The following is a 12,435-nucleotide window of genomic DNA, read 5'->3' as shown; positions in this document are numbered from 1 at the left end:
AATACTCGTAATTTTATTGTTACGAATAATTGCTCAGGAAATCGGAATGTTTATTAAAATAATGAAAAAGCACCTTTATTCATCCGATTTCTATTATATTATGTTACAGCACATACTGCAGTTTAGAGATGGTAGCCCGTGAGTTCTCAAGGCGCAATAACTTGCGAAAATTCTGACGACGCCTTGAGTTTCGAGACATTCATTGTCAAATTTTGCAACATAATGCATGGGCATTCCGGTTATCATTGTGCTTCTTTGCATAAAAAGGCGCTTTGTTACATATGTAACTGGATCAACAGCAGCTTTTTACCACAAGTTTGACTACGTTTATTTCAAAACTGTTGTGAGTGTCAAAACTAGCACGAATGTAGATGTTCTTTTGTAATTTACAGGCATTAATTCGACAATTATAATGTGTGCATTCAGGTGATTAGCTATTAAATGAGATTTCAGTATTTCATCATTTTTCATTTTGAGATTTTATTGGGGATTGGTGAATATTCTTTGTTGAACATTCAATCGAACTTTCTTCTATTGGTTATCCGCTTCAAACATCAAGTTCACTATTTGCGAATCCCTCCTTTTTGTGCAATATCCACCTCTTCGAATAATGCAGCTCAAGAAGCTGATCTGTACTCCTCGGTTTTGGCATGCGCTGAAGCCTGGAGTTCGTGCCGATATCAGTCTTACTGATTCTAGTGGCATTCCTATCACCGATCCAGATTGCGCTCCACTTCTTAATGATACATTTGTAACAACTTTCACTCATGAAACGTTCTCTCTTTGCTTGCATTAAGGGCATTAGTGGGAATCACAATGCACCAGGTAATCACCAGTGAGCCTGGTGTTTTATCTCTACTAACCAATCTCAAAACGCTACCTAGGCCCGATCATCTAGGCTTGAATAACAAATTTTAAATAATATATCGCACAATATTTATTCCATGTTAACCGCTCTATTTTCCCAGTAATTATGAACTGGCTGCATTCCTAACGACTGGCGCATAGCTAAAATAATACCCATTACCAAATAAAGTTATCCTGATTCTCCGCTTAATTATCGTCCCATTTCCTTAGCCAGCACTATTTGTAAATTGCTCGAACATATCATATACTGTTAAGTCTCAAACTTCCTTCAAGACCATAACATTATTTTCAAGCATCAGCACGGTATTCACAAGGGCTACTCACGCGACAGCAAACTTTCCGGATTTATATACGACATACACGCACTAATAAACACTGGCATCAAGTTGACGCAATGCTTTTAGATTTTTCTAAGGCGTTTGATCGAGATCTACTCCACAGGTTATTACTTAAGCTTTATCAACTTAAAATTCACCTTTATCTAATTGCATGGATCGCCCATTCGCTCCCATCTAGAATTCAGTTTACATCAATTAAAAAAATTATGGGGTTTTACGTGCCAAAACCACTTTCTGATTATGAGGCACGCCGTAGTGGAGGAGTCCGGAAATTTTGACCACCTGGGGTTCTTTAACGTGCACCTAAATCTAAGTACACGGGTGTTTTCGCATTTCGCCCCCATCGAAATGCGGCCGCCGTGGCCGGGATTCGATCCCGCGACCTCGTGCTCAGCAGCCTAACACCATAGCCACTGAGCAACCACGGCGGGTTACATCAATTAACAATTCTAACTCATGTTACGCTGATGTTACGTCTGGAGTTCCACAAGGTAGCGTACTTGGACCTTTAGAGTTTCTAATCTATCTTAATGGTTTACGCTTTTGCGTGAGGTTAAAAATCAGCTTATTTGCAGATAATTGTGTGCTTTATCGATGTGTCACAAGTAACACTGATATCCAATTATTACAAACTGACCCAAAGGCTATATGTACCTGGTGTTGTAATTGGTAAACGCCATTAAATATCTACAAAACCAAACTCGTGTCTTTCACCAGAAGCCCACGAATTCCAGCCGCCTACTCTTTTCATAACAATGTAGTAAAGCTCAACACAACTTAGGAGGACCTCGGTATCAAAGTTCGCGTTTAAAGAACGAGCAATATTGAGTCCACCGACCACTAAGCGACCTGTGGCCAGCAAATAGCCACATGAAAATGAAAAAGCTTGCTTAATATTTGTGAGACTGGAAGAGCTGTCTTATGTACATGCTTTCTCAAAACCTATACCGATCTGTGTTGCTAGGGCAAACCATGACGGAAACGTGAAGTGTTATTTTTTATTATCATTTATTTTATTTCGATCTTTTACTACAGACGGGTTTTTTGTCTCTGGCAGAGGATGCAATGGAAAATATGTAATAGCTTGATATTGTCACGTAGTAGTGACGCTGAATGATACAGCGGCAAAATTGTAAATGGCGAAGCTAACTTTTGATTGGGTGAACTTGTGCCCACAAAAACAAATTACATTCAAAGCATAGCGATAGCGTATTGGTGCAGCGGTGGCGTAGAGGTAGAACACCCGCCTAGCGTGCAAGAGGTCCGTGGTTCGAATCACGGTGCCGCTCAATTTTCCACCAGATTAAAAAAAAAATCCGCGTGTTGATAAAATTGCATAAACCGGCCTGGAGTGTGGCCTGATCCCGGTGACCAGAAGGGGTAGCGCACTCCCTCACCAGATCAGGATTGGCCACCCTAGTGCAGTACTTGGCCACAACCTCCTTTATGAACACAACAATCAAACCCCGGCCCTCAGTCCCCAGCAGCTGAAAAGCAACTGACCACGGCGGCGGTCACACCTGCAACGCAGCAGAGGGTGCTAAGAATCGCTGGCTCCGAACAGGCCGCCATTGGAATATGAATCTGGCAACGTTTAATGCTAGAACGTTTTCTAGTGAGGCGAGTCTAGCAGTGCTATTAGAGGGCAGTAAATGGGATATAATAGGACTCAGTGAAGTTAGGAGGCCAAAAGAAACATATACAGTGCTAAAAAGCGGGCATGTCCTGTGCTACCGAGGCTTAGCGGAGAGAGGAGAACTAGGAGTCGGATTCCTAATTAATAAGACTATAGCTGGTAACATACAGGAATTCTATAGCATTAACGAGAGGGTGGCAGGTCTTGTTGTGAAACTCAATAAGAGATACAAAATGAAGGTTGTACAGGTCTACGCGCCTACATCCAGTCATAATGACCAGGAAGTCGAAAGCTTCTATGAAGACGTGGAATCGGCGATGGGTAAAGTTCGAGCGTACCGGAATCTTGGAAAAACGCTAACATAATCCTAATCCACAAGAAAGGGTACGCCAAAGACTTGAAAAATCATAGACCGATCAGCTTACTGTCCGTTGCCTACGAAGTATTTACTAAGGTAATTGCAAATAAAATCAGGAACACCTTGGACTTCCGTCAACCAAAGGACCAGGCAGGATTCCGTAAAGGCTACTCAACAACAGACCATATTCGCACTATCAATCACGTCATAGAGAAATGTGCGGACTATAACCAAGCCTTATATATAGCTTTCATTGATAACGAGAAAGCGTTTGATTCAGTCGAAACCTCAGCAGTCATGGTGACATTACGGAATCAGGGCGGAGACGAGCCCTACGTGAAAATTCTCCAAGATATCTATAGCGGCTGCACAGCCACCGTACTCCTCCATACAGAAAGCAACAAAATCCCAATAAAGAAAGGTGTCAGACAGGGAGATACGATCTCTCCAATGCTATTCACAGCGTGTTTACAGGAGGTATTCAGAGACCTGGATTGGGAAGAATTGGGGATAAGAGTTAGTGGAGAATGCCTTAGTAACTTGCGATTCGCTGATGATATTGCCTTGCTTAGTAACTTAGGGGACCAACTGCAATGCATGCTCACTGACCTGGAGAGGCAAAGCCGACGGGTGGGTCTAAAAATTAATCTGCAGAAAACTAACGTTTAACAGTCTCGGAAGAGAACAGCAGTTCACGACAGGTAGTGAGGCCCTGGAAGTGATAAGGGAATACATCTACTTAGGACAGGTAGTGACTGCGGATCCGGATCATGAGACTGAAATAATCAGAAGAATAAGAATGAGCTGGGGTGCGTTTGGCAGGCATTCTCAGATCATGAACATGCCATTATCCCTCAAGAGAAAGGTTTGTAACAACCTGTGTCTTACCAGTACTCACGTACGGGGCAGAAACCTGGAGGCTTACGAAAAGGGTTCTACTTAAATTGAGGACGACACAACCAGCTATGGAAAGAAGAATGATAGGTGTAACGTTAAGGGATAAGAAAAGGGCAGATTGGGTGAGGGAACAAACGCGAGTTAATGATATCTTAGTTGAAATCAAGAAAAAGAAATGGGCGTGGGGAGGACACGTAATGAGGAATGAGAATGAGGCGGCAGAAAGTTAGGTGGGCGGATGACATTAAGAAGTTTGCAGGGACAACATGGCCACAAATAGTACATGATCGGGATAGTTGGAGAAGTATGGGGGAGGCCTTTGCCCTGCAGTGGGCGTAACCAGGCTGATGATGATGATAGCGGCGAACAAGGTGGGCGACCGCGAATTCTGATCAGCGGGTCAAGCACGTCGGCTTTTGTACATTAGTCATGGATGGTTCCGGAGTAAGCCCGCGTGTAAGATACGAAACAATTCGCGTCCCTCATACAATCAGATTACTCACGCTTGGGTGACAACAGATGACGGATAGAACCATCGATAACATTCGAGAAACTTCCGATACATGCAGGCGCATTCTACGCTGAGCTACAACGGTTAACATTTGTTATCCGCTCAAAAGCGGTCACCCGAAAAAGATACACAAGTGTCGATATGGTCGCTCCTGGTTCGCCTAGGTCTGCCCGTTTCAGGCCTATTGAGTAGCCATTTCTAACCCACTTACCTTCTTGAAGGAACGTGCGGTACAACTTCGCTACCTTTATTTCACCTCGTCAGCAAATTTTGGCTGCTATCTTAGCGGCGCATTCTCGAGATCGGGTCTCCATGTAGAGGGATAAAGGCCTAGCTTGTGGTAATACTATAGTGAGCTAGCTAGCTCACTATATTATGGTCACAGCTGGCTCCCTGTAGTCATACAAAGGCAGCTGGCGACTTCAGTGCAATGTGATGGTGGCACCCTCGGTCACCGCGACGACAAAAAGACGGCGAAACACTCAGTGCAGTGAGAAATGATACCTCCGCTTCGCTGCAGGAAAATAGACATATTTTTTTTAGCCGCGTCACTGCAGACGACATGCACTTGCCATTGTCTTGTATTGACGTTGCTTCAGGCAGCGTACGTGCGCCACCATACATGCTCCTGCCACTCGTTTATCAATGCTGGGACGTGTTAGTTCGGTTTCGTAAATATTTCATGACGTTGACAAGTGTTGCTTAATGGGCAAGTTGGTGCATCCCATTCTTGTCTTGCTTTAGCGCAACTCAGCGCTCATGCTGTCACCTGTCCCTGTTCCTTCATATTCAAACTGAGTTGCGCTAAAGCAAGACAAGAATTTCATGACGCCTTACGGCATCTACATGAGTAAGCTTGTCTTTGGTAAATTTAACTTTATGCTTCGGCGATGTAAGTGACAACCCTGCACGCCCCCCTTAGGAGCGAATTCTGCAGCGACGCCAATAAATTCAACGAATCTCCCACCCTCTGATCTAACCTAGCTTAGTTCAGAAATCAAATATTCATATTTCTTTTGTCAGGATGAGACACATGTGTTATTTTCCGCAGGGGAAGCATACTACTTTCACAATAATGGCACAATACAGTGTCCATGAAACAGCATGTTCTAAACGTCTAGGCTTCTCTTGAAGTGTAGCTACCCCGTTGTAGATATGCTTTGAACCCTCTCAAGTAAAAGCCTTGGATGTGCGCTACGACAAACATTCCTCATTGAGCTCGTTATGCAGCTGATTTTTAAGTAAAAGACCTAATGCCACTTTTTTTTTAATGTCGCATGTGGAAAAGACTCTCTTCAGACTGTTTACACCACGTCACCCCGAAAGCCTCTGTAGAAAACATTCCAGTCACTTGCCCACAATTTGACGAACATGCAGAGACGCTTCCTCATCTTTTGGACGCCTTAGATAGATGTGCCTTTCCTGTAAGAAAATTTCTTGGTTCCCGTTGCTGTTTTCACGACAAAGAGAAGCTGTAAAGCCTTTGCGTCATTTTCTTGTGGACATTGATCTCATTAGTTCCTTTTGAATAGTGCGATTAGGTGGCATAAATTATGCCTCCCAACAACGCCATGACAAGTCTCTCGCGTGCTATTTCACATTTTGCGTGCGTTCATGTGCTTATATTGCACCACGGACTTCTTGCACGCTCCGATTTTAACTGAATCATTAAATCATCAGCAAAGTAATTTTGTATGTCACAGGTCGTACACTGATTCTGTGGTACGGATGCATATGTTTGCAGTTTTTATCAAGACCTTTCTATATTTATGAGGTGCGCGTATAGGCAGTTTTACTCGGTGCGACTGCAAAAACTTTTGAGTGTGTTCTGTTCTTGTTTTTCTGCTTGCACCGCTTGCTCGTGTAGTCGTTCATATATATAAGTGTTAGCTACGATATCAGGATAGCGAGCTCATCACTATCCAAAGTTCCGATATTGTCACACTTAATAAACAACACCATGTTCTGATACGCCACAAGGAATGCTGTACAAATTGCAGCCTCTACGTCTGTGTCGATCAGGTACTGCATGGCAGACGTGTGAGAATAGTAAGTCATTTATTAACACGCCTAATTTTTGCTTTCGTCCGTGGAGCGTTTACGTGAACGTGGCGGATTAGATGGAGTCATCATTAACTTACCTCTAAGGGTGCGTGACCGCGGCTTGAACTGCGTCCTGTGTAACATGCAGCCCAAGCAATAACAAACCTAGTAGATTTTTCTGACAGGTTACAGTGACTTGAACTTCCGCACATGTTTGTCTCATGAGTGTGAGTCATCTACCCCGGGGGCCAAGCGCCGCGTCTTCCGTATAGGTCAACGCACGACCACAGCAGAAGTTCAGTGATCTCAAAGCCAGCTCCACGCGTAACAGCAGCTTTGTTCCGATAACGATGGCATGGTAAGTATTCATTAGGAGTCCATTAAAGGAGATCGTGATTATGTTCTCGAAAATAAGTTTTGCCGGCCGTCACACGAAATAATGTCATGCAGATAATTTAAACTTCGCTTGTTCGTCAAAAGCGTTGTGATCGAGGAACTTTACCGTGCGTCATCCACAGCTGGCACATTTGTCAAGCTGGATTTCTGGCAACCGCCGTACCGGTGCGAACTTAGCGCAAGTGACTAGCGCAATCGGAGCTACGCTTTCGAGCGTACCTGCTTGTCCCTAATAGAGTCGAGTCACAAGCACATGTCGTCGGGAGGCATCCCAGTAGCCTTCCTGTGACCGCCCACAAAGCCCTCTGTCGCCCTCGGAGCAATCTGAACCGCTGTGCGCTTCTTCACCGTGACAGAGACTTCACAAGCCCGCTGCGAGTTAGACCTAGAGCCTTTGCCCCTGCAATTCTCCTGCTCGGTGGGCCGCTACCTGGCTGGCCTTGCGCAGCGGCTGTGCGTTCCCGATCGGTCTTGCTTGTGATTTTGAGTGTAGACCGTGACTGTCGCGTTGTTGTGTACCCTGCGTTAATCACCGCCATTCACGTTAATAAATCCACATTTTTTGGTGATTTCGGTCGGTGTCTGACAATCGACTAATTCATCCATAGCACCGCTCTTGTGCTTCGAAGTGGCCAGAATGAGAGCTGCAATTACATTGAGAAAAGGCGGTACTTCGACTCGTGTACTGACGTCCCTTAATGATCAGCTCATGTTTCTACTAGTGTTCAGCGAGAGAAGTGCTGGTAAATGACGCAAGACTGCAGAATATAGCCCGCTGGACAGTGATGCTCGCAGGCGGGCAATAGCCATACAACCATCGGAGAAGAAAATTTCACATCACAGAAATTGGTTGTTTCTTAAGGCGAAAGCCATAAGTGGCCCGTTACAATGGCCCATGCCCGAAAAAAGCGGCATCTAGTGAAGTGGTTCAAAAAATATCATCGTCAGTAATGGATCATATCCGAAAAAAATAACATTGTTATCTAGATTGGCTCATGCCCCCGTAAGCAATCAATAATGCAATGGTTGAATATCAAAGAGAAATGAAAAACAAAAAGAACGGAAGAAGGAAGGAAAGAAAGCAAGAAAGAGAGAATGAAAGAAAGAAAAAGTTAAATAAGGAAAGAGAAAGACGGTAAGAAAGAAAGAACGAAGTAAAGAACAAGATAACCTTTAGATAATACATTAGGGGCTCGCATGTGTGCTTGAACAAAGCGGCCTACAGCGCAATACGTTTAGTTCACACTGCAGCTGGTTATGCCTTGCAAAAAGTGACTTCTTCGATCGGATAACTTAATCCATTACCACGTGTGCAGCAGGCTTTCGCCTTCAGGTGTTACAGGAGCGTAGCATGCTGCCGATTTCTATTTTTTTTTATAATAACGCTTCATCTCAAATAGAACTGTTGATGAGTACTAAATAACATATATGCGATTAAGACGAGCATGAGAGCGCTCCAGTAAATGCACGCCGGAGCATTAACTACTGAAATATCAGCGCAACTCAATCATATCAGCGCTGTCGTGAATCTTGGCGTGATACTGATTGGCAATGGCTGCAGGGTTTTGCGTATGACGCAGATTCCGAGGGTGGAAGCATCTGTGCATGTATTTCGGAGGCTGTTGTAGACACTACTATAGTAGACGAAGACAACGTTGCATACATCCTGCAAAAAGTATTGAAAACATGGCGGTGTCCATTGTGACATCATGCTACTACCGCAGTAAATGAGTTCAGAATAGCATGGCTCACCAATGACTCATCCATTAGTATTTTTACTGCGGAAAAATCGCTGAAGTTTGATTGTTACCTAAGCGAAGCTACGGTGGAGACACTTGTCGTTATTGACGCCCCGTTCGAGAAGCGAAGTACTGCCTGGCAGCTCGCAAACCGTGAAAGTATTGCTCATTCAGTGGCAGGAAAGCTTACGTATCCACTACCATGAAACTCGCGTAATTTGGCGTTATTTTCGGAGAAACTGAACACGTATTTTATTCTCCCGCAACTGACAACGCTGCACCGACGGCAATATTATCCGTTCGTAATAATCAACACTGTCCCCCTCGCAAAATAAAATATGTAGGCGAGCTCCAGCGTGGGCACCTTAATGTGTATGGCTTGCCTACACTATTTGGACGTCTGTCAGTTGTAAACAGATACACGTGGGGCACCAGTCGTGCTCTACCCACACGTGCTAGGTGCAGCATTCTGGTCGTTTATTTTGGGGACGTGACGCCTTGTTCATATATTACCTGCATCGACGAGCGTGGCTTCCTCTTAAATGGCGCCTATTCTGTGCCACTAATCGATTTCGGGTGGAACGTGTGGAGACCAGAATAGCAATGTAGACTCGGTGTGGCATTTTCATCTAAGTATTTTAGCGCCAATAAGACGGGAGACAAGAAGACACACAGGATCAGTTCAAAACTCAGATCAAGAAACGTGTGGAGATTACCCATTTTCGAACTATTGCAAAGATTGAAAAGCACAGACCGTGTGGAGCTCCGCACTCACTCTGCGGTCATTGGAAAAACTGAACCGATAAATTGCAGGTCCTGCTGTGGCCGCACATTGTACAGCAAACACAATGACGGATTTGTTGCCAATGGCCCGTGATCTTGCACAATGTTTACGCGAGAGTCGTTTGAGTCTGCGGAGTTAGCCATGCCACGCCATAGCTTAGTCGCATGTAAATTTTGCTTGCACTGGTAATTGTTTCATTGGCCATAAAATCCATTAACATGAAAGCAAATTATCCAAAGTGCCTTAGAGACCAAGTGAGCGTGTTCCTTCCTCGAAGCTTTCTGCACCACAAAGCTCTGCTATCCACAGACGCAGAGCAATCGGTCTTCCGCATACAGTAGATATTTCTTAGGTGAGCATCGCCGTGATCATATACAATGCATTGCCTGAAGCACCCGCGGTAAATAGGCTAGCAGTAGCCGAAGAAGGCATTCTGAAGACGCTGAGGGCAGCCCTTACCTTCATGACTGGTGGAGTCTTTTGTAAGCCGTTGAGTCGGTACCTGCGTTTTAAAGGAAGCCCGCTTATCCGCCATAGAAAAATAGAGCAATGCATGTTCAAACGGAAGGGATATTCTTTGTAGGATCGGACGACACCTTATCCACTTCACGAAGCCATGCATATATGCTTCTTCGTTCGACGGAGTAACCTAAAGCGACATTTGAGTCAAGCATTCCTCGGTGCAAGCTGATGCAATATAAAAGAACACATTCTTAGTAGCTTCGGCGTTATGGTACTACCTGCAATATAAAGACTATTCTCGTTTCTATTCGTGTTATATGTTCCACGCCAACGTCCTTCTTTTTTTTCTATGAGTGGAAGGGGCTTGCTAGGAAAGCTGTTGCTCAATATGGAACGCATAGCATGATACGACTGCTACATCATGCGTGGTGCATCTGCAAACAAATATATATGTCCTAAAGGACTGACGCGTTGAATTCTGATCTATTCAGCCACGGAAATACCTGGTTGCTACGCGGAAAATACGTCAGCATCGCACATTTCTTTTTCTTTCCCTCTAGCAACAGTGCAATCTGTCAAAAGATTCAATGCTTCACATCGTATTCCATTGTTCAAAGAGAGAGCTAAAAGTCCGGCTTTAATTTTTTTTTTCGACTACGCATAATACTTGAAAGGGTGACACAAAACACTTGAGAAAACGGCTGAATGCACAAAAGCAAACTTATAAGTCCATTCATTTACCATATGCTTGTGACGTCGCTTCCTGACTATAGGCTTGCTTCTGTTTCCAACCTTTAAAAAAGCTTGTCGCTTTTAAGTTGGAATAAAGGTAAGACGGTTAACAATCTGAGTTGACCGTATCAAAACGTGAGACGCCAATGCAGTTTTCTGTCGTTTTTTTTTTTCTTGCTGCTTACCGTGGCTAAAGGAAAGTCGATGTAGAAATGGCCTGCTACAATAGGCTCCGATGCTTCGACAATCAGCCGTAGACGCGAAAGAGAGGGAAGCCTGCACTCAAGAAAACAGCCATGAAGAGGGCGATTTTACTTTTCGCTCTTGTCGCCTGCCACACCAAAGCGATCAGTGGTGCGTATGTTAACTCAGAGTATTTCGAAATCGCATACTCGCATGTTATTACTTGCACTGGCCTTCTTGACTACGAATCAGTATTGCAAAACATTCTTTTATAGCGCCATTGAACTTTCATCAATGAACGATCTCAAGGATTAACTTTCAACAATACGCGTAATAATGCACAGTTTCATGAGCTCCAAATTTTATGCAATGCCTCCGGGTCTATATGGCGAAATTAAGTGAATTTAGATAAGAAAGACGCCACGGATATATAAATTCTATTCGTTGCGGACTCTCCATACATTAGCCCTTGGCTCCATTTTGACCACTCGCTTAACCTCTTTAGTTCCTGCGCGCACAAATTTCTGAAACTCTGACCTTGTTAACTGTGAGACGTTGTTTACAGGTTGTTTATTTTTACCTCTCTAATCTTTCTCTGTAGGCGAGGCTTCAGTAATTGTTATTAGATGGTACCCACTCACAGACCTGTGGGAAACAGATGCCAGGAATATTTAGGTCCTTAAATTTCGAGTACTGTATATTCAGGTCGTGGAAATTCTACTTTCCTTCAACGTCATTGCAACAGCTTTTGCCGTTTTGATAGTTTTCAACTAGGCAATGAAAAAAAAAATTTCAAAAGGAGGTGAAGAGTGATATGGTGGCTAATCAAGTACTTGACACCGAGTGCCTAAGCGCGTGGCACCGCTACGCTAACATGCCTTATGTGAATCGGGCGCCGCGAAGCCGCACTACACGCGCGTCTTGCGAGTTGCTTCACGCATGCCCTTGAGAGCTCTTGCAGCACGACCCACTACTGCTACGGTAGGAAATGTTCGTTAATAAATGTAAGGGAACAGAAAGCTGTAATATAATGGGCACGTACAGTTTATATGCGCGTATAACTTAGCAAAATGTAATTACGAAAGAAGCAGTGGTCGGTGGGGTCCGCTCTGCCTTGCCAGAACGAAAAAGAAAAGCTGGTGGGTTTTGTCGCGTGCCCGTTCTCTCTCAACACAAGTGTCATCAGGGCGCCAAGGTAAAAAGGCCATTGGTTCTTGTTCATTTAGCGGCGCAATTAATTTCAGGGTGTCTAAGAGCCTTAGTAGATCTGAAGGTCTTTTACTTCAGTATACAATAACAGAAACTGGAAATAGTTGCTCATTTGCCTTTGTGGTAGAAAAGATGACACTAGCCAAAGTGAAGGGTCGTTGTGTGGCTCATTTGCTTTAAATATAACGCGGAGTACGGTAATGACCACGTATTCACGGTGAATCGAATGTATCATAACATTTCTACATGTTATATGACGTCAGGGCTATTTAATTTGCAC

At 44.1% G+C, this 12,435-nt stretch overlaps 1 protein-coding gene across 2 annotated transcripts in view; it reads left to right on the top strand.

Annotated features, from left to right (window-relative positions):
* Positions 1-10,855: 10,855 nt before the first annotated feature.
* Positions 10,856-12,435, top strand: part of LOC142572921 (uncharacterized) — a 54,757-nt gene continuing 53,177 nt past the window's right edge. For both annotated transcript variants that reach the window (XM_075682377.1, XM_075682376.1), the window contains exon 1: positions 10,856-11,117. Coding sequence is in view for 1 of the 2 variants with exons in the window: in XM_075682376.1 (XP_075538491.1) it covers positions 11,060-11,117 (58 nt within the window). In the remaining variant the exon portion in view is untranslated. The remainder of the gene's footprint in view (positions 11,118-12,435) is intronic.

This window comes from Dermacentor variabilis, chromosome 2, assembly GCF_050947875.1.
Source record: "Dermacentor variabilis isolate Ectoservices chromosome 2, ASM5094787v1, whole genome shotgun sequence".
Lineage (NCBI taxonomy): Eukaryota > Metazoa > Arthropoda > Arachnida > Ixodida > Ixodidae > Dermacentor > Dermacentor variabilis.
Note: the sequence above shows the minus strand (reverse complement) of the source record. Positions and strands in the feature narration are given on the sequence as shown.